We start from the raw sequence: 24,304 nt of genomic DNA, 5'->3' as shown, positions 1-24,304 counted from the left end.
GGAGAATAATCTCAAGATTATTCTTGTTTGAGAAGAAAGAAGAATGGGATTAAGACATATACTGATCAAATGTGAAGATGTAGAAAGGCAACTCCCTAACTACAGATTGTAATTGGAATCAATTAAAAATTGACAATAACAGTACATTTTAAAAGCAATGTCCCCAGCAGAGAAATAAAACACAGATTAAGAGATTGCAATGCAAACCCAATGCCACTCTTCTGATCTGTTGGGCCTAGCAACAGGAATTGCCTCTCAGCATATATAAAAACTGCATGGATAGTGTGGTGCAATTTGGTAAACTACTTCCACAGAACTTACTTATAAAGACTGATTTGTCAAGCTGCATAGAAACTGCACTAAACCTAATTCATAATACTTCCACCCTAAAAATTAGTTCTAAATTTTTTTCATACTATCTTTCCCCATTTTTTTTATCACACAGCTGAGAACTCTAAAGAAAAAACAAAATAAAATCCAAAATAAACCACAAAAAAGCCAAGCAAGCAACATCTACAAAACTCCTTTTTCCTTCCAACTTCCTGTACACACACAAAAAGTTTCTGCTTTGCACTTCCAAATAATCTTGAGCAAATTACATCAGGTATCTACATGCAAACACAAATGCAACTTTGTATTTGCTATGAAACACTAGTTATTTATTTGGCACTGAATTCCACTCTTGAGATACTAGCTCTCTGTATTACACACACACACACAACTTCCCACAGCCCCCTCTCCCTGCAACTGCCTGGAGTTAAACATTACATTGTGCCTCATGGAATCAGGCAGCTACAGCCTGAGTTAGAGTCATCTACTGATGCTGCCTAATCATGCAAATAATTCTATTAAAATTCATGGACCTCAATCTGCAGTAGTCTTCAGCCAAACAATGAGCATATCAGCCAGTAAGTATGTAAATTAACTATTTTAAAAATGTGTATTTATAGATATTTCATTATAAGTTATATTTTTATACATAAAAATCAACTATTTTTAAAATGTGTATTTATAGATATTTCAGTATAAGTTATATTTTTATACATAAAACATTCACAATTCTTTTTCTCGTTACGTACTCCCTCACATGCTGCCAAAATCAATTAGAACTTTTTAGTTAGTTTCAATAATCTTTTGATCATTGCCTTAAATCAATCATTGTTGAATTACATTCCAAAAAATGTCCAAATAATTATTTGCTTAAAAAATACAGATCTGCTAAGTGATCATGAGTTACAAAACGATTTTGCAGCAAAATATATAACTGATTGCTGACCCCAAAGAGAGTCATGATGCATTCCCAGGACCACTGACATTGAAACAGCAGCCTCTCACATAATCACACCAGTTTAGTTCCAAGAAACTGGTCCAGCTGTACGTGGGACAGGAGACAGAGACAAGCAGTACAATTCACAGAAGGACAATTTGAGAGTCCTCTAGAGAAACTTAGCAAAGCACCAAAACCAGGCTTCTGCTTTGAATCTCCCACTATAGTCAACTTTTTCTCTACAAATTACAGACTGCTTAGAGACAGAAAAACCCCTCTTCCCCTGTTTTAACCACAGAACTTCACACTTTAAAGCCTTTCATGATACAACACTGTCATGCAGCATGAGAAAACACATTATTAGAAGAAAGCAAATTAACAACATACGTTTCATGGTCCCATCTTCCTCTTCATCATCATCACTGTTGATTACCATGGTCCCCAAGTCTGATTCTAACATGGTGCTGTTGTGCTCAATCATTGTCTGAGCGCCCTCACTCATTGTGCTGGTGGCTCTCATGGTACCAGCACTCTCTGAATTGGTCTTCACCATGGTGTGAGAGTCCAGCTCATCTTCATCCTATGGGGAAACATTTGCCAGGACACAGCAGATCATTAAAACAAAGGTAAGATGCAATCACTTATTGATTAGTATTTTATCTTTTTGTGACCGAGTTGTACTGCTGGACTCCAGGCTTAAACTTTAAAAAGAAATCACAAAATAAAAAATCTTTCATATAAAGAAAAACAAAAACTCCTCTCTCTCACAGATGCATAGCAGGGTAAGTACAACCCCACACATTCACTTTGCATTAGCATTCAGGTTTGAGTTATCTTTGTGATTTTCATGACCCACTTTATCTCTCTGGGTTCCACAAATCACTGACACAATTTACAGAAAGAGATTTTGCTGTTTTGCAAGGGACTGTCACAAAGGGTGCTGACCAACCTTAATTTAAGATCATGCCCAGCATCTGACATTACATACAGAGCCCAGATTATAGGCTCATGTTCAATTTAGCTATTAAACAATCTCCAACAGAATTTTAAAGTCCTCCTCAGAAACAAAAAATCAACTTGACTTACTTCAAGTCTTTACTTCCATTTTAAAATCTTTGTTACAAATGTGAGTAAATAACTTGTTAATACCACACAGAAAAATAGCCCTTGAACACATACTTACCTAAGTGTGGGGGAGATGATCAAGGAGATAGACAGTAACATTTTGAATTGTTAACAGTAATGGGCCAGGAATTTTGAAACAGAGCACTAATGGCAATCCAGTTAACGAAATATGGAATTCATGTAGAATATCAATATTTGAAAACACTAATGGGAAATCCCATTGGTTTCCAAAATCTGATTTAGATTATATACACATCACAGCATTTCAGGAGTAATGTGATGGACTGTGACTACACACATTTTCTATTTGAATAAAATCTATTACTCAAGGTAAAAAAAAAATATTCTCATTTGTTGATTAAATGTAAGCAAAAATACTCATCACAATGAAGTTACTCTATGTCAAATTGTTATATTTTAAATACAAATGTTACTTTCATGAGTTCTATAGCCATATATGCATCCATTTCCTCTACTGTGTCAAAATTTCATTAGAGTTCCTTGATAAATGAATTTTATTCCTGATAAGCAAAATATTTTAGTTACATAGCTTGGAAGACTATTACACAACCCTTGATTTTTATTTTTTTTTATTACCCCTTACAAATAACATGGTGTTGCTACATAGAATCACAGAATGCTTTAGTTTGCAAAAGACCCCTAAAATCATCAATCTGTTAATCTGGCACTGCCAAGTCCACCACTAAATCATGACCCTAAATGCCACATCTACAAGACTTCTAAATACATTCAGGCAAATATGTAACATTAAAACAAGCCTTCAGCCACTAAGAAATTTCCCCTTTGTCCTAAATCTTTGCATTGCTTTATAGATTTTAAATGTTAAACTACAAAGTGACTTACAAGTGCAGGAGATGGGGAGAAGAGAGGCAGAATGCCATAAAAAGTAAAGCCCCAACTCAAACCCCTGCAAGATCTGGCACTTAGTGTTTCTCACTGAACTCACTCCCTGGCATGGCAGGCAATTTGCCTCTCGCACAGACACACGAGCTGCATGCCCTCAGTGCCTGTTTCACTAAGGGCTGGTCTAGGTAGATATAGAAAATTGAGTGCAGTAATACCAGCTCCTGAAAATTATTCTATTGCATCTCAAGTAAGAGATACAATACCAGATTTAATTTTGATAGTCCGGCTAACAGCATACCACAATGAAGCCAGGATACAGACTAAACAGATTTAAATACAAGTTCCGAACATCAAAAGAATAATTATTTTCCAGATTATAATTTACAAAAATTCTTGAGGAGTTCATTTGCATTCTTTCAGAGTTTTTGGATTTTTTTTAGTTGCATTCTATTTAGTACCCTACCCTTAAAAAAACTGTGATATTCCCAACGATACAGACAGCTTAGAGCTACAGCACTAGGCAACTGTGACAGTGAAAAAATGAGAATATTTTGGTACTGCTCCTCCTGGTGGCAGCTTCAATTTTCTTTACTATCTACCACCAAATGTTAACCCCAGTATTTTCTATGAATTGCATTTTCCCACTTCTAAATAGGGTACTCAGAAAAAAAAGTAGTTTTGCATCACATTTTAAAAGTGCCAGAACAGTTAACCTACAAGTGTTTCTTTCCGTACTGCAATACAACATAAAGCTGACTCACAACATACTGGTGTTTTACCTATTAATCACTACAAATATGGCATCTCTCACATAAAAATCTCTGAGTTTAAGGCACAGGTACATCTGATTGACAGACCAGGCTGACTAATATTAATATCAATATCAATATGCACTTGCAGTGCATATGGCCTTAAACTTACCTAAGCTGAAATAAGGAATTAAACAAACACTTTCCTGGAGCTCAAAACTTTAATTGTACAATTAATGGGAAAAGGTGATGGCTAACAATATCAACAAGTATGAAATGGAGTCCTAAATTACCATTTTGATAACTTCTGCTTAATTGAAAAAGTATCTTTAATTTCTTCAGTAAATCAGCTACCTGGACTTGGCCCAAAGAACAGCATTTCATTTTCCAGGCTGAGTGCCAAATGCCTTTGTCTTAGCACTGTCTCTCAGCAAAGAGAAGGGTTATCTTTTAGCCCCTAGGAGACTAAGGATCACAAAAGCTCACCTTAGTACTAGAGGAACAGCTGCCATAAAAAGGGAAGTACACAACAATTTTGATGAATGGTGTTTTCCTTATATCAGGAATGATGTACTGAGACAGAACAATGTCAAACTTCTCATGGCCTGTGCACAGCCCAGAATATTTAATTTTGGAGCTAACACAGATTGCTTCCAGAACTGTCACTCCAGTATTTCTCATAAATATGAGATTCAGCTAACATGGCAGTAGACTACACTGGTTCTGAGAAGGTAACTTAATAAAAACATGCAGTGGGTATCCAAGTTATGGATGCGCACATTTACATGAGAGATGAAAGTGATTGTTTCATACAAATTCTGATTCGTGCTTTACAGTACATAAATATTGGCATAGAACTTGTGATCTCTTGTTAAAAAAGGTAAACACACTGATTAAATAAAAACAAACACAATCTCAATTTTAAGCAGGAAAAAAAAGAGAAGTATTAAAGCTGAAGTGTCCTGTTCTCATATTGTTTATGAAAACAGATACAAGAATCAAACAATAAAAACAACTAACTCTGGAGTTAAACTGTCTGCTGCTGTCCTGTGTACAAGTAATAAGCAACCAAACTGGTATTTGGAAGAGGTATCAGTTACACCACTGTACAGCGACAGAAGGTGAGGCACAAGCAAGAACTCTACAATCTCTTTAAATGCTACAGAAATAACGACAGACTACAGAAACTCTGAATAACATCATAATGTAAAGTACAAGTAAAGTACCAGCAATAACCTGCAACCCTATAAGACTAACCCTCCAGATGTCCTTATTTACCAGAATGATGTTATTAACAAAATCAACCCTTAGAGCATAAAAACGCAATCACAGACGTTTGATTATCAGGATAGAAAAGTCAAAAAGACTTCAGCAGAGACCACACCAAGACTTCATTACATACTTGTAAAATAAAAGATCTCATCACACAAGAACTTTTCTCAGAGAAGTAGGCCCTGCAGACCGTACCAGAGTCTACATCAGTACAGAAGTGAATGAGCCGAGGTGATAAAGATTAAAGGATTTTTCTGTTTCCTTTTAAACATCAGGAGGGATGAAGACTTACAAAAAACTAAACAAGAGAAGCAAATACAGCAGCAGTTACTTTAAAGATCTCTCTACCTATGGTTTGGCATGTTAAAAGAACACTAGAGGGCAGCAAAGACGGCCAACTCGGCTGCAACGTATTAAAGGAAGATTTATTTACACGCTGGCAAAATTAAGTATCCTGTAAAATCATTTCATTTACTATTAACACCTCATCATCACCTTTGAAAAATACAGCTGTAGTCACAGCTATCTTTTTTTAAAGCACTGCAGTAGCTACATAAACACACAATTTAGTTTGGTCAAGCAGAAGGATTTCGTAAAAGCTCCTAACGTAAAGCCAAACTTCAACCTGAGTATATGATTAATACTGAGCACACAAAGCTTAGACCCATCAGTGAAACAGGTAAAAACTTAACTTTCAGCACACAGTCAAATCCTATCACATTCAACAGACATCTGTCACAAAACAGCACTTAAGCACATTTTCTACCTACAGGTAATGAAGCCTTGCTGCATGCTTGTACCTCCCCAGGTTTATTCCTCCTATAACCAGTTTCTGGCTCCATACTGCTGTAGGTTTTAACAATATGCTGCTTGTCTAACTTCAGGACACCTAAAGGATTGTAATCAAATCTAATCAACACATATGTCAAGTGTTCTTTGGCATGAAGAAAAAATGTCAGGGAAAGAGAAAGTTTTAACACTTTCATACAAAATTACATGTGTATATATATATATAAATATAGTACAACACATACATGCAAACACATGAAAGAAGCATGAAAACAAATATAAAAACCTTCAGAAAAGTACAGCACAGTGTATCAGATTTAAAATACAAAATAACTCATATGATTCACTAGTTCCTTTACAATAACACCATAAATATTGTAAAAATATAAAGGAATAATTACAGCAATTATTTCTTAGAGTCTCAAAATACAGATGCCAACTTTTCATAATTGATACAGGATTAACCAAATAATCCTTTGTATGAATGAATAAATAATTCTAAATATAGGAACAATTGATTATTTGACAGTTGGCTTTGGTGTTGATAGTTGTCAACCATCAAGTGCCCAAGAAAAAAAAAGGGATCACTGAAGTAGTAATTCCTTGATTTAATACTCTAAAAGATTTCAACATTTCTCACATCATAGCGACATTAAATTGTAAAAGAACACATAGAGAGAGCTGCTTGTTAGCTCACTCCTTTAAAGGTCCACACAAACAAATATTTAGACATGTTTTCTGTAAGCTGCCAGGCAATGAGTTACTTTACATTCCCATAATATAGCCGCCCAGCCCCAGCATCCACTTCACATCACACTTCCAAAAATGCACAAGAAGAGATTGGTCATGCCTCATAATGCCTAAACTAACATTTAAACTTTGATATTGGGATTAACCTTCTGTAGAACACAACAGAAGGTTGCGTTCTTGCGACTTTTGCTTAATTAAAAAAAGCTGTACAACTACCTCAGCACCTATCAAAACATGTCAGTTTGTCACAAGGCATTCTCATCACATGAGCAGCTCTCATAACAGGCATAAAATCAATTCTGAGCACACTATTTATAATGATACTATGTCTCTCAGGAAGGATACAGACATGAAGACTGTATTCAACCTGGACATTTATTTAGAGGTCTATAATACAAAGTTTTTAACAGTAAAAAATATTTACAGTATTTACATTTACAACTTCTCACGCTATAAAATGTTCACAGACTGTGGTGAAAAGGAAAAATTTTTACGGGGGATGTAACTCTTCCTCACCTGAAGGACAATTGAATTGATCCTGAAAATTAAGTACATAATTGTGAAAACTTTGCATCTGATTATTTCTCCAGATCCACACAATCCATTCTACTTCCAGTTATGTAAGTCACTTATAACTTGAGTGCCCATTACTATACAATTAGTGACTCTAAGAAGGTATTAAAGCACAAAAACGTATTCAAATGTAACTGTTAGGGTTAAACAGGTTTCCTAACATAAGAAACTTCTTGATGGGTCTCAAATCATGTACTAGGGAGTAACAAGCTGAACTCCTCACAATTTACATAGAAAATACCTGGGGGGTTAGATCAATAAATTCAAACCCCTGACACGTTAACTGAAACCATTCTTTTTCAATAGTATATGGACTCAATTCACTGCCTATGAGAGAACTTTAACCTCAATAGACTCCACTTAACACTAACACCAATATTTGCTCTTGCTTTTAGATGTTGTTAAATATGTATTTCTCAAAGTTCGAGTCTGTTTCTACAGGGAGGCTTTTACAGTAGTATTATTGGGGAAAAAATCCATTTTTGATGTGTTATTTTTCAAAATTGAAGCGCCAGGTGGCCATTACTTTGCAACTGAACGGTGACTCCAATTCTAGACACAATCTAAAACCATTTACACATATTAAAATATGAAGAAATACATGCATTACTTACTGCCACTACCCCTACATAAGGTAACACAGGGACTGTCGTTAGCTCTTTCTAGCATCGTTGCCATCACTGCAGACTTACCAAGACCTGAATTTTCATCTGAACTATAGGATCATGTAGTCATGTAAACCACATACAAGCGGCCCTGTATTTCTTATGGGATTCTGTGAAACTGATGTATAAGGAAGAGAAATGTACAAGGGTTATTTATGTTTATGCCTGAATGCTGGACTGCTGACTTCATCTGCTACCAAACTGTATACCAATTACACCAAACTGGCACTCATATTATCTGCTTTCCCTTTCCAAAAAGAAAATAATAAACACTCAGAAGTGCAGAAAAAATTGGTTTATTCTTTTTCTGGCAGTTCCACAAACAAGTTCCAGATTAAATGAAAGACATATTATTGTCAAATTATTATTCACTTCAAATTATTTTGAAGTGAAGCGTAGGGTTGGGGAATTGATTGTTTCTTTCTCAAAAATGACAAACACAAATATTGTAATGCTTTCATTTTATTCTTTCAGATTTTTATCCTGGTTTCCTCTAATAACTTGTGGGTCCACTGATTAACATCTATTACAAAACTAAAATCAGAATACCACTTACTGCAGGCTTCACTTACACCTAACATGTTGTACAGGAGTTTTCCACTATGCAGTATGTGAGCAACATGCATTCAAGAAACACCTTACAGAGAATGTGTTTAATTGAAAAGAAAATGGTAACAGTTTCAACGAATCACAGAATGTTTGGGATTGGAAAGGACATTAAAGACCATCTAGTACCAACTCCCCTACCACGGGCAGGGACACCTTCACCTAGATCAGACTGCTCCCATCAAACCTGACCTACAGCACTTTATGAATAGGGCATCCACAACTTCTCTTAGCTACCTGTTCTAGTGTAGCTTCTCTTAGCAAACTGTTCTACACACCCTCTCCACAATGAATTCCTCCTAATATCTAACCTCAAACTATTTTCCTTCGGATAAAAGCCATCACCCCTACAGTACATGTCCCTGAAAAATGTCCTTCAGCTTTCTTGTAGGCCCCCCTAGGGACTGGTACAAGTTCATGTTGCCGTTTCCTAGTTTGGATGAGTTTGCACTTCTGGCTGATCAGAACCTTTGGTGACAGCAACTGTACAAGATTCTGGGTTATCTCTCAAATGAAACTGGAATTTCTTACAATGATATAAGAAATGCACTGCACTGAAACTGCTGCAAGACATAGGAAGTCTGTATTATAACCAAACAACTATTATAACCAGACCAGAACAAAATTTGTTCTGCACTGTAACACACAAAAGATATTCATAGGTCACTCCAAAAACTGTTTTTGTCAACGAGGAAATCCCTCCTCACCTCACCATCAATATTCTTAATTTCAAACACTTGTATGCTCACTTTTTCTATTAAAGCCAAGTATTTCAAAACTTTTTTCACTCAAGACTTACCAAGCAATACAAAATTATTAGAGATACATTTACTGATAGCAAAAGTCACATTTACTACCAAATACCACCAGTTTTAATAACTGTTAAATATTTCATCCTAACTACAAATCTTGTCACAGATTATTTTCTTAAACCATAAAACTGTGGGAAAATTCAGGGAATTAAAAAAAATCTCAATAGCATTAAAAAATACACATTTTTTTATAGTAGGTATAAAAATCTTCTTTTAGTTGATCTTTTTACAATGAGAAACTTTTGAAAATGTTTAATTCTTCAATATAAACTTAACAGCAAAAACACCTGGACATCCTCTTGTCTGTTATAAGATATTCTTGCATGTCTCTTAATAGACCTTGCAAAAATAATTTGGTGCTAATTATTAATATTAGTTAAACAATTACAGCCTGGAAGTCAGCATCTGCAGTGCAAAATAAAAAGGAGTACACAACATCATATAACAAAAGATGATAAAAGCATTCTGAAAGAACATATTGCTGAAGTTTTTACCAGACTCTATCATCCTTCTCTTTTTGTCATCTTAAAATCTCATCTACTGATCCCTCCACTGAAGGTAATACTACAAAGCTTCATTTTCCAATTTCTCCCTTTCTGTCTTTCACTGTGCTGAAGTCATGCTCTTCTTTCTGTTTTTCTACTTCCTTTCTTTTCTGGACCAGCTAGTCTCATTCACAAGCCCACTTTCATGGCTTTCTCCTATTCTGTCACTATTTAGTACTGACAAGTCAGCTCTGCCTCAAATTTGCCTCTTCCCTTTCTCACCTGTGAAGTTTTCAGACCTCTACTCTTTTCTCACATCCTGTGCAACTACAGGGAGGGCTGCCTCCAGCCCTCTGCAAGGCTGGCCTTTGGAACTCCTCTACATCGTGACCACAAAAAAAAATTGAGCAAGGTACGCAAATGCTGAGCTGCCAACTGCTCTGACCTTCTGCCTTATATTGAAGAGCAATTTCTTTAAGCAGAGGTTGACCTCTGGTTCTGGGTTTGTTGTTGCTCATGCACTGCTATATGATTCATAGGCCCTAACATTCTATTAGTGTAAATTTTAAATGCTAAAAAATGACTTAGCATTTCTATATAATACAACAGCACTCATTTTTAAGAGCAAATCAATCTTTTAACAATAGTGGCTAATTAGACAAATTAGGCACTGCATTAGACAAAGTTGCCAGGAGGTGCAGGAAGGTGAGTGATCCTTCCCTTTTGCCCCACACTGCTGACACCACACCTGGAGTGCTGGGTCCACTTCTGGGCTCCTCAGTATGAGAGACGTGGACACACCAGAGAGAGTTCACAAAGGGCCACAAAGATGACCAAGGGACTGGAGCATCTCTCCCAGGAGGAGAGACTGAAAGCTGGAACTGCTCACCCTCGAGAACACAAAGCTCATGGGGACCTCATCAGCATGTGTAAATATCTGAAGGGCAGGTGCAAAGAGGATGAAGTCAGGCTCTTTTCAGTGGTGCCCAGTGACAGGAGCAGAGGCAATGGGCATATAATGAAAAGAAGATTTCCTGTGAACATCAGGAAACACTCTTTGTACCATGAGGGTGAGGGAGCATTGGCACAAGCTACACAGGGAGGTTGTGGACATGGTCCCAGGCAGCCAAACCTCAGGGGCCCTGCTTACGCAGGGGGATTGGACAAGATGACCTCTGCAGGTACCTGTCAATCTCAACCACTCTATGATTCTGTTTTCTCAGCCCTGTTAACCAAAGATACTCCTGTTACTTTCAGATTTGAGGCACTTATCTTCTGTATTTAGTGACCAGCAGACTCTTGCTGTCTTTTTTACTACAACTTGTTCCCTTATAGCACCACAAAAGCTCATAGCAGAATTCCCAACTACTACAATGGTAACACAAGTAACAGATTGCTGCCTCAATCCTGGATTTGAGGTTCTCTGACACTGAACACTAAACTGGGGGAAGTATGGAGGGAAGGAGTTGGGGGGGGGAGCGTGGAGTGGCAAAGCAGGGAGTGCACTGTTAGGTTCTGACTTCTGTACCCATGCAAGAACCACGAGGAGTTGCTAAATGCTGCCTCAGTTGAGGTGAACCAAACTTGTGTTACACCCTTCCATGCAGGAGAGGGAGAGGGAGATTTACACCACATCCTTAGCTGGCACAGACTGTGCCCAGCAATGTGATCTGAACCTCAGACTTAAGTAATCAGATGCTTAATTTCGGGTTAATGCAAAAGACATCAACATTGCCCAATAAGGAATAGTAAAATAAGATTTTCCTTCTAGTTCAGAAGGAAATAGTATGGATGAAAGCAAGCTAGTAAAGATATCAGATTTTTATGTCAGTAATAAATCAGTATCTTCAAAAATCAACGATTCAATAAGTCAAGTCACAAACATCAACTCTGCATGTCAAATCACACAGAGGAAAATTTCCTAACGTAACAAAAATAATCTCAGCCTTCCCTGCCTGTTTGTTACTGAGTAAGCAAACACAATTTAGAGCAAACGACCTTCATAAAAACAAGCTATGAATATTCTCAGAAAACTCTCTTCAAACAGAAAAAAAATGCAGCCATCCACACTGATTATTGGAGATAGAAAAGATTGCAGAGAACCTGCTTGAAAAGTATTCCTATACATAGGTCATCACATAGCAAGGATTCTACAATTTGCTATAGCACAAACTGCATTTACTGCACTGCTCTTTTCTGTTCGCTCAAAGCTGTAACATTCCAGTCTCCATCTTCTCTTTGTGCTCTTCCTGAATGACCACACACTGTATGTATGGCAATACACTTCTTTGAAGCACATTATGCTGCACTGCACAAGACTAACCTGAAATGAATCATGTAGGGAAGAATAACAATGTCAGGAACACAGACTTTTTCTTAACACTGCCAAACAATTCTAAATGCAACCTACTTATTACACAACCTGCTTCTCTCCTCAAACATATGCTGACAATGTCACCTGAAGAATGAAGTGCTGTCACCATTTTCATGTTACTTGTTACTGCCATCACTGCTTACTGAGTGTCGTCATTAATTATTCTGTGCATTAGGCTTAAACAAAAAACCAAAACACCAAGCAAAGTGCCCTGAACTAAAAACTAAACCACTTGTCTAGAAGTCCACCTGTGAAAGTAGAACCTTAAACAATTCTGAGGGTTTTAATATTAGTCTGAATAGCTGAAGTTGACATGGTTTCTTTTCCCACTTCCTAGAAAAGCTTTTTACTAAGACGTTTCATGGAATAGTGCTGAAAGCTGGCTTATACAGCATAACTCATAATTAAAGAGTGGCATACTCAAAATTCATAGGCTTAAAACTACACAGAAAGCTGATAAAGTATTTGAACACAACTACAGGAAGTAGGGGAAAACCAGCAACTTATCTGTAAAGTATAGGTGATTATAGGAAAAATGGGTACATACCGAATTTTCTTCCTCCTCTTCTAGCTCTCTCTGCTGTTCCTCGTGTCGCTTTGCCTTGATCTCCATTGCTTCGGTGATCAGGTCCCTTAAAATTGAAACTGGCTTAGCATTCTTAATAAATGTATGCTAGGGGAAAAAAAATCATTAAAATATGTAATATCATTAAAGCAGTTGTGTTCCAGATTTAATTACAAGTCCTATTCAACAACACAGATTTCAGTGATAAACAGTATCATGCATTACACAGTAACCAAAATCTAAACCTACACAATACACACAGCATCGTATCTTTCAGCCCCTTAGTAACTAAAATTTTACTTTAACTATTTTTAATAACTTCAAGCCTTGGGAAATGTAATCACTTAATACCTGTTTCATGAGTGAGGATACAATTTTCCAAAGAAATCATGCAGAAAATTGTAAATAGAGTGGTGATGATCTGACATAGAAAACCAAACTTTTTCAGATATTCAGTTTCATAATTTAATTAATCTTAACAAATTGAGAGCATAAATTAATGGCTCTAACCAGAGCATCTGTGGCTGCTTACTTCAACAAACCTATACTTTAAATGTCATACAATATTTCTTGATCTATGGTGCTGAAAAGTGGAACTAGTAAAAAAAACCCTTACTTTTAGCAGGAAGTTTAATTTTGAATTCAAGGTCAATTAAAACATAACTTTTTAATTTAAGACAATATTTATTATACCATTCGCACATTTTGCTGCCTAATAAACACCTGCTGTTAGAAAAAATTTGATATTTGATTTTTGCATCATTATATGCAAATACAATTTAGGCAAAATACAACTAAGCACTTCATAAAAATATAAATACTTAAAAACTGTTCCATGAAGAACAGAACTGATGAAGCCTCATGCACTACACCTATTATCTATCTTCTCCCTTGATATATTAATTCAATTACTCTCTTTTTTATTTCATGACTTCTGCTCACAGGCAGTACTTTCATTTCTACTCAAACATTTTCACAGCATCTCGAGCTCCATCACATATGCTCCAAATTCCAGCTGAGGAAAAAGACAACACAGACTCCTGATGAACAAACACAGTATCTGGTTTTCTGGTCAGTTAGCATGGGAAAGAAACTGTACACTGAAGCTTTTTCTTTTGTTTCTCCTTACTTGCCCACATTAATGCAAGTCTCTTCTATCCAGCAGTCTGTATTCAGCTAACCATACAAACTTCACATCCTGAAGGTGTTAAGTACTGGTTCATACATCACACAGACACTTATAACTTTCAATTTTTACTTACCTTGTGGTCAACATTTTTGTATTTTGCAATGTATAAAATTAAATATTCATAGCACGATCTACCAATTTCATAACATGACCTACCGATTTGACAGATTTATTACCAAAAAGTACTTTGCAAAATTTTTGTTCTCTTTGTAGTGGAGTTCACTGGAACTTAAAATTTAACAGCTGCTATTGCTAGCTCAACACAGAATAAATCTAGCAGGAGAGTAATACAGGAAGTGAGAGCCTGGCATGCCCTGCCTTGCTCCAAAGGTCTACACTGCCAACTGTGGCTCACACAGGCAAGTGCCCACTTGGCTGAACTCAGCCCAGGAACAAATTCATACACTGCATCAGACCTTTCTAGGACACAGACACCTGCCTGCTCAATCTGACATGACCAGAAGGAAAGACTGAATATACCCCATGGCTGGTCCACACAAAAGGGTAACCTGGGCTCAGTTCTGTTACTAAACACTTGTCTAAATCCTGAGATCTACTGAGGGCCTCAAATCACAAAGCAAGGATCCAATACTAATTGCAAGAACTAGCCCGAAACTATTTAATGATTAATTTTAGAAGCAGTAAGAAGAGAAATAAAATGGGGGCAGAGATACAGGAGCTGACAGAGAAAAGACTACAAAGTGAAAAAGAAATAAGGTATAATAATAATTAAAATAAGATTTTCCCTTACAAATTTTCACAACATTATGGGTTTGAGGGGTAAAAAACAAAACCCAAACATAAAATGTGCTTTTCCTCAGTAACTTAAATACTGACCTGTAGCAGCTGGGTTGCTGTAGCTCTTTGTTCAGGATTTTTCACTAAGCACTTCTTCACAAAATCTGTGAATTCATCAGACCAGAGCTCTGGCTTCCGGAAGGTTGGAGGGGGATTTGTAGGAATCATAAAAATAGCCTAGATAAAAATCAAACAATAGCAAATCTAAACAAAACACATCACCACAGCAGCTGAAGCCAAGCTAAAAAAAAAAGAAATTGCTTTATCCATGTTTCTTATCAGGCTAAGAATCTGTAAAACAAATTTTAAGTATGCAAGGATTTCTACTCAGATCAAGATTCAGAAAGTAAATCCATCTGCTACTAATAAAACTACTTCCCATTAGATTTTCTCTATTTAAACTGTATCCCACTGAGCACAAGACTCCTTATTTAATCTACTGCTGTACATCAATCTGAAGAGATGATTGTATTATTTCAGAAATTCTTAGCAGAAATTACAGCACTGCTTGTTTACACACACATATAAAATTGCTGTGAACAGTCAAGTTCACCTTTTCCTCCCTTAAGTGAACTTAGTTTTATTTGAGAATTGCTTCGGAAATTTGGGAGGATTGCTATTTCCTTTTGCACTCATCATTCATCAGACAGAGCTTTAAAACTTGCTTGGCCAAGTAAGATTTAGATACACATGCTAAAAGTCCTAAGGTAACACTAAAAGATGACAAATAAAATAATCAAGTAACAAGTCTTACAATACTGAAAACTTACACGAAATTGAAAATGCACCATTTTACCTATATAGCAAAAATTTCTTCTGTTGAGAACTATATGTGGACAGATTTTTCAACTGGGAAAAAAATATTCATTCTATATTTTAAAAAAGTTTGTCCTACTCTAAGATTATATATATTGTGCCATTTTTATATTATTATTTCCAGGTTTTCCTCTAAAAATACACACTTGCAGCGGGGGGAAAACAGCCATACAACTCTGACAGACTACTGCAAAATAATGAAAATTTTTGAACTTTTGTCTGTAATAAATGCATCCAATATCATCACTTAAGACTTACACATGATAGCAACAGATTATTCAGAACAAGGTCTATTGACAAGAACAGGCTATTATTGTCTTCTAAATCCAGGTTCAATTCAATCACATTTTCCAAACTCACAGGGAGTGAAAGTTCTTCATTTGTTTTTCTATGAGCATAGGCAGAAATATAAACCCAGAAAAGGGGAAAAAACTGATTCTACACACTTTTGACATACTAGAAGCACTAGAAGCTTCAGCCTGTGTCTGAAACATAGGCAGAAGGCAGAGAGAACTTAAGGAGATTTTATCCATAACTTAAAAGAAGTCTGACTGGCCGTGAAAGTTGGCTGAACTCAATCAAACCCTCATTAGAAAATTCTTCTCATATTCTGAAGGAAAGTGGAATCCATGCAAAATGATGTAAAAACTGTTTACTACCATTTTAATGAAAAATTAGTTCAGTACTGAATAGTTGCTAAACATTTACAAAACTTGCCATTTTGTTTAATAAAATTGTATGCTACAACATCAGCTTTATATTTTCAGAGGGCAGCCATGCCAAACAAGTATATAGACTGAGACAGGAAACGTGGCACTCAGTAACTGGCCTTATGTAATTCAGTTGTGATGCAAGATTAATTGTCAGTACACGTCAAGTACTTCTGGCAAAAAGCAGTGGCTAACAAATTCAGCAGTTTCTGTCCTTGAAATTAATGATCTCTTCTGAACTTTGAACTGATGACTTTTGATCTTATCTTCAGCTACTCTTAACAGCAAACTCTGCAGTAGCTATTGAAAACACACAGCTGTAAAAGAAGGCTACCAACTTCTGTTTATGTGGTGTCAAAATGGGTACCTCCTCTTTGATCATAAACATTGACCTCTCCCCCCACAGGTAAGCAATGATAAGTTAGAGTCCTACTCAGCTCCACAGTTCTAGAAAAAATGTTTGCCTTGGCAAATTATTTTCATCAAATACACAGCAGTTAAGAACCACAGCAAAGAATTGACTTCTTTGCCATGCACAAAGGACAATGAGAAGAAAGAGGAAATTAGTGAATCATTCTTTTATGCCAGGCAACAAAAGCCACAAAAGGAGATATTCAAGTGTCAGGAGTTCTAAATCCACAGGTATGCTTTGTACGCTCATTGAAAACACCTACTTCAGAAATATGTATACCTATGTAATGCCTCAACTGTAGGCATTTTTAAATCCTACTATGCCACATGAGCTCTATTAGCTGAAAAGAAAAATCACATGCATTTTTGTAATACAAGAAACCATACAGAAACTACTTATTGTTTAGTCCAACTTGGTAATTATGCCATGCATTTGCTAATGTGTGCTAGCTCACTCCAGCTCTCATCACTCCATTCTATTAACCAACCTAAAATTCTGGTTTCAATTCCATCTTCCCTCTCTACTACCTAATTTTGGCTTGCATATTTCTCAGCAGAAAAGTTAAGCTGCTTTCCTCTTTCAGTCTACGATTTAGCTTTGACTACCTTGTTTCCTTTCAAGAGGCTTGCAAAGCAATTACTGGAGAATTATAAAGCTAGTCCCAAATCTCCAGGAATGAAAACAAAACACTTATCTGACCGGAACTTATTCCTCATTTTTGCTTCCACTTCTTGTCCAAAAGGTAATTTCTATCCTAAAATAACTACATATTATTTTAAACCAAAACTAAGCTATTTCAATCACTTCAGGTGCCAATGGAAGCAGGAAATACTTGGGGTTTTTTCATGTTTCTTTCATCTTACCTTAGATTTCTCCAGTCCCTATGTTTTCCCAAACTATTACTTGTAGTATTTTTTTTACCTCCACTCCACTTGTAATTTTCTCAGAAGTTTCCCACAGCTCTTTGTTTTAGTGTAGCTCTCAGCTTGGGGCTGAGGACAGTGCTCATACAGGCAGTGTTAGGCAAATGTTGCTACAAAGAAACACCAAATATAAGCTACAATCCAACCAACTACAAGGGCTGAAATGGCAGTTCCAACTGCAGGAAATGTTAGGAGAAAATTGTTTAACAGATGGGGCAGGTTCTGACATACTTATAAAAGAGCTGGGGCTGATTCTTTTCTCTCTCCCACCCTCACCATCCCCTTCCACATTGCCTTACATTTCTGAGACAGAAAGACAAATCTTACACAATTAACACAGCAAATATACAACCAAAGAATTAGATTGCATGACTCGGTCTTCAGTTTCAACCATTCAATCACCTTTAAAAAGAGAAAGAAATCTCTAAAGATGCAAGAAGGATCAGCTTAATCTGTGTTTGTTTTCACCTGCATATAATAAAGAGTGAATTTCAAATTTGTCCTGAACTGATCCCTCCCCCTCTCAACCTTGAGCCCAATTCTACTTTGAATCCTCTTTCACACATTGGTATGAGACAAATCCTTCACCTTGCAGTGAAACCAGAATTCAAGGCAGGTTATAATATATGTATGATAAAAGATGGGGGGAAGAGAAAATCAGCCAGGGCAGCTTTTGGGGCCACTTCTGAATTGGGCACTGGACAATCCAACACAGTTTCTACCATACTTGTTCCCAGGCAGCACTTCCATGCTCAATCACCAGCAGTCACAACTAAGTTGAATGAATACCAGACTGAGAACCGGGTATTAAATGAGAGCAGAAATGCACAAGTCAGCCCAGGATTTTCTTTTTATTATTCTTAAAGGGCCTAGTATTTTAAATTAAGTCCAGGTTGAAAACAGGGGCTTTTTTAGTATGAAGGTTCCTTAACAGACAACTTTATTGGCATGAAAATATAATTATGGTGATGATGATGAATTAGGAAACGCCAAAAGAAAAATAAGATGCTCGTATACCACACATGGAAATTCCTAATCAGAAAATCCTTGCAGCTCATTCTTCTAGTCAGTCAGAGTAATGTATCTGTATTTCACACAGCCCACAAACACATTAAATGATCAACAGCAATTTTGTAGAGGTACCATGTCTTCTGGCTTTTAGTTCCCTGAATAACTTATCTCTTATTATTTAGTTGAAATAAGTTACTTGTAATAAAAAGCAGAAAATCTCCCCAGTATCATAAATGCTACTGAAGAGCACAACAAAGACTTCCATATTGTGGTGATTTTGTAATTTTCATGCTGTGAAGCTTCATTGCTAGAATCTACAGAGAAAAACTTTTTTATAAATAGGATAAGGATACATGACATCAGTTTGTGACTTCATTGTTTTTGGAACCACAATTATACTACTTAGTTCAGCAAATACGAAACAAACACCAAAACACATTTAAACTCGGTAACATTTCAGAGTGCAAAAAACTATTTAAATCTGGCAGAGTTAAATATTGATTACTGCAAAATTTTAGTAACTTTGGAAACAAAGAATCACCTGAAAGGCACATTTTTCTCGTGTTTGTGATGCACATCATAGAACCTCCATCCTTTGTAGAACAGCTTTCAAAAAGACAATTTAAACACCATTGACTGAGTTACACAACTCATCAGCTGTCTAAGAATGAAACATCAGCATGGAGAATGGTAAAATACTAGCAGGATTCTACACTGGATTTTCTTTGCTGAGCATGTTTTCTTGGCGTGGCTTTTTGGGGGTTTTTCTGTTTGTTTTGGTTTTATTCATTCAGAACTACAATACTGCAACACAGTGAAAAATAAACTTATTGGACAACATCTCACGTGTTTAAAGTCAAGAAGGTCGGTTCATAGTCTGCTTCATAGTAGATAATAGATTTGTTAGAAGCATCCTAAAAATCACTGCTTCCTCCTCCCATCTGCAAACACAGATGTTGATGAAGATTATCTAGTGTACTCACACCTTTTGTGCAGAACTACAAACAGGTCTGGTTCCATCAAACATCTATCACATACCTGATCCAAGTTGATTCTTACCAGAATTATCAATGCAGGATTAAATGCAGAAAGGGACAAGTGAAGCTTTAGTTCAGGCAAGTTCTGAACAAACAATAAATGACAAAATTTTTCGTCCTAATGAGGGGAAATATGTGTGACATTTAACATGCAATCTACTGTGCTTACTTTTATAGTTTTTAGTAATGGCCACTGATTAAACTATGTACACAATACTACATAAGTTAAAATTACATTTAAATGACTTTATTATAAAATCACATATATGAACACTAGGAGCACATGAAAAAAAAATAAAATAAAATATGAGGGAAAAAATCCAAACTGAATAAAACAAATCCCAACTGTTAACAACCATTCACTATCATAAGCTTCTATCTGGAATAATGACCTTTCGATAATCAAATCAAAGTATGATTAACTTAAGATGTAAAGTAATAAAGTAATAAACACAGAGAAAAGATACATAATGGGAAGACTATTCTCACGATTAACAGCAAAGATGGGTTACTGAAAGATAAGCTATTTACATTGACCTGCATATTTATTATTGCTAGTAAGCTCATAACATACTGACAGCATTACAACAGGTCAAGAATGTAAAGATACAGATCTGAAACATTTTGCAATAGTAAGTGCAATTGCAAATGTATTGAAAAGAATCCACCCTTGCCTCGTTGTCACTGTCACGTAACAGAACGGTGCCTTCAGATTCACCTCTGAGTTTACTCTTCCTACTGAGGGGGAATTGGGCTAATGAAACCTATGGGTCCCTTCCAAACTGACATATTCTTTGATGCCAAAAAATTGCTTTCAGTTTCAAAAGAATATTACAGAACATTTGTTATGTGACAACAACTTGAACAAGTTGGCATTCTACGGCCACAAGTTCCTACAGTTTGGGGTCTTTCATAACTGGTTTTAAACACGCTTACTTAGAAAACTGATTTTTAAGTCCCATCACATTTCCTAACTTCTACCATATCCTCCACTGACATATTTAAAGGACAGAATTTCTTGTACTGGCTGCTATGTAATTATCAAGACAAAGAGTAAGTTCCCCCTGCTAACTCAGCTAAAAGGATCGTAGTATCTGTGTATATGCCTGTTCATTATCAAGCCATTTTATCAGATGAGTAACAAAAATATTTATTACCACCAATGTACTCCCAGAACTAACACCTCAGCATGCTGACTTAGTGCCAGTTGATTAATTTATGAGTTTATCTATTTCTTTTTTTTTTCATTTTTCAAAGCTTCTTGAACTCTTACAACCCATCACTTGTATTATCCAAAGATATCTGAAAGCTACTCAACAAAAAAAAGGAGTTATATGCAAAGAAAGAACTGTGATTATCCGCACTGACCTCCTTACGCTCGTTTCTCCCTTCTCCCTCTCCCTTCAAGCCCAGTAGACCTATCACTATTTCTCCAGGTTTTATTCTAATATATTTAGATAATATTTCGGGAACTCTTCATTATTTCTGCCTGTAGTTTTTTACTTTTATCTTGTCCCAGATTTCCATTTTCTATTCTGAAATGAACATTTCAGTTTCTCTGTCCAATTCAGTAGGGTTATTTTGATTTCCTGACTCAACTCTTCAACACAAAATGTTCCTGAATTCTGCCATTCAATTGAACGTTGTCTTTTTAGTTTAGGGATGTAACCTTCAAGTTCCCATTTCATCTGCAAGTCATTGATGTCAGTGACATTTCAAAAGAAAGAAGACACAGTCAGCAACCTGCTCCTCAAAATTCTTCCCTCCTTCAACTTAGATCCTTGAAAGCAGAGCAACAAATGCCTTTTCAAAGTCTGTAGAAATGAAAAACAAAGCATGGAAAAATTTGCAATTGTGTGGAGGTTTCTGAATCCTTCTTTGGTTTCACTGGGGATTTTTGTTTTTTTCCTTGGGTTTTTTTTTCTTTTTGGAGTGAGGGGGGCAAGTATTTTAGATAAGTGAAATTTTTCAAGTGAAAACAAAAATAATTTCAGGCTATTCAAGATTTTGTGTTTACACTACCCAGTCAGCTACCAGTTTTGAATTTTTATTGACATCTACAGGTATTTTCAGAGGAAAATACCTAATTCCAAATAACCCCTTATAGGTATTAAAAAGTGTAAGTATTAAACACTTTATTGACAGGTGATACTGAAAGTTCACATCCACAATAATTAAAAGCCTACACATTTTTAGTGTTCTTGGACATAAAAAAAAAATTTGAACCCTGATGACTTAAAAACATCCACGCACCAGTGCAAAAAAAGACAGTGAAAGTCAGCAAAACTTAAAAAAAACCACAAGTTTCAAATAGCTGAAAAGAACTGCAGCATTCAGACACCATCTAGGACAGTATTTCTAATAACTTCATTCAGCAAAAAGAAAACCTAAATGAGCTGAAACTTATTTCATTATTCTTATTCTGAAAAGTACCCTCAATTTCAGCACTGGGTGATCAAGATTAATTTTATCAGAGAGAGAAAAAAAACAAGAGTGTACTGCATGTATGTATATGTGGGGGTTTTAGGGTTTTATTGAGGGGAGGAAGTGTTTGTGAATAAGGGGGTTGAGATAGGAAAAAAAAATAAATTAAACTACCTTTAGTTTAGAAAGAAGTATCTGTTGTAGTGGTTTAAACTTCCAAGTGATTTTTTACTTAACACAGACTTGCAAAAACAAGTATTTTTAAACACTGTTGTATAGGAGGAAACTTCCTTTTGATAGTGATGAGCAACACCTCCTCTTTGTGAGGAAATCAAAATCATCCTAACAGAGATATGGGGCCACTTCAGGCCACTGCCCAATTCAATTCAAACCCTCAGAATTCAACACTTAAAGTGTCTCTCAGACTAAATCCCACATTATAGCATATCCTTGCTCAAGAGCTAGGCACCTCACAGCCTAAAGGACATCTCCCAGGCACACAGGTGGCCAGGAATCAGAAGAGAAGACGCCTTTGTGAATGTTGTACCTTTCAGCCAGAAGCATCCTGCTATCCCACATCACTGCTATCACTCCTGTCACAGAATACATGGAGATCCAGAACATGAGCTTGAAATTGAACTACTAATTCTTTTTTCAGCACTGAACTACTTTCCTATCAGCTACAGAACAAGGAAATGCTTCAGAAAGTGCACACAGTATGACAGAATCCAGGGAATACTTTTGTGATTAATTTAGTCTTCTTTCACCATAGTTTGTTTTACTCCTGATTCAGTACTATCTTGAAAATTCATATGCATTATGCCAAGAAGGTTCCAACTTTTTACCCGAATATGAAACTTACTTTCCCATCAAGAAAACTCCAATGATTGACCTTACTTTAATAAAAAAATATTTTCTCTTCTTCCCACAGTATTTTCTGCAGTTTCTGAGAAAACAAGGCAATGATTACATCCAGAGACATACTAACATTTAATGAGACAGGAAGTGGAAAAACTGCATTTGCAATTATATTTACTAGTAGAGGAATCAAGGAGTGAGTAACTTATATTTGTGAGAAAAAGCTGCAGTAAACTTACTGGACTTTAAATGTGAAATCTCTGACATAACCACAGACAATAGTAATGAAAGAAGGCATTCAAGAAATATGTGGCAGTTCTCCTTTATTTGGGATATGTCAGACCTCCAGCAGCACTTTTGTGCTCAGTTTCAGGCATCGAACTTTCAGAGATGTGAACTGACCTCAGATGGTTTGAAACAGAGTAACTACAATGCTTAGATATTTTAAAAAGCACACTGTTCAAGAAAAGACTGAATGAATTAGGATTGCTCGGTCTAAAGAGGAGGATACAGTGAGAGATATGGTAACAGTCCCCAACATGTTAAATGCCACTTCAAAGAGGGACAAAGTGACAAAGTCTATAAAGAACCGAAGAGGAGCTAATGAGTTTAAATTTTAACAAGGAATATTCAGATTACATGGTAGGAAAGTTGCCAATAAACTACCCAAGAAGTTCCAGAATTTGGTGTTTTATTCTACAAAAAATATAAACAAACGCAGTTTCAGAACTTCATTATCAAAATCTGGGCATGTGTTTTGAGGACAATTTTCAGCACCACCACCTTCCCATTTGCCCTGTGCTCATATAAAATTAAGTTTAAAAATAAAGTATTAATAAAAAAAGGGGGGGGGGAATTATCATGTTTGGTCAGCCTAGGTGCAGAAACAGAATGACCATGTTATGTTTAACACAAGAAACACGAAACACAAATGAACAATGCCTTTCAACAGTGTTTGCTGCTTCCTACTTCACCTTTTACAATAACAGATGAACAGGTGACAGCAAAAGCTGGCCACTAGCACAAAGCAAAACAATTCATTCACCTGCAATATGCAAACTAAGAACTAAAATTAAACTGACAGATTACAAAATTCTAGACATTAAATGCCAACATCCTAAAGACATAATGAAAACATCTAATTAATTACAGATTTTGTATGAAAGAGTAATTGAGTTCTTACATCTTAAAGCACAGTCTACTTCCATCAGAAGAATGAAAACCCCT

The 24,304-nt window shown here is 36.1% G+C and overlaps 1 protein-coding gene across 1 annotated transcript in view; it reads right to left on the bottom strand.

Annotated features, from left to right (window-relative positions):
- Positions 1 to 24,304, bottom strand: part of STK3 (serine/threonine kinase 3) — a 126,564-nt gene that overhangs the window by 54,573 nt on the left and 47,687 nt on the right. Inside the window, exons 7-9 of the mRNA XM_063171883.1 lie at positions 14,926 to 15,063; positions 12,882 to 13,007; positions 1,655 to 1,847 (exon numbers count right to left, since the gene is read on the bottom strand). Coding sequence (XP_063027953.1) covers positions 1,655 to 1,847; positions 12,882 to 13,007; positions 14,926 to 15,063 — 457 coding nt within the window. The remainder of the gene's footprint in view (positions 1 to 1,654; positions 1,848 to 12,881; positions 13,008 to 14,925; positions 15,064 to 24,304) is intronic.

This window comes from Melospiza melodia, chromosome 1, assembly GCF_035770615.1.
Source record: "Melospiza melodia melodia isolate bMelMel2 chromosome 1, bMelMel2.pri, whole genome shotgun sequence".
NCBI lineage: Eukaryota > Metazoa > Chordata > Aves > Passeriformes > Passerellidae > Melospiza > Melospiza melodia.
Note: the sequence above shows the minus strand (reverse complement) of the source record. Positions and strands in the feature narration are given on the sequence as shown.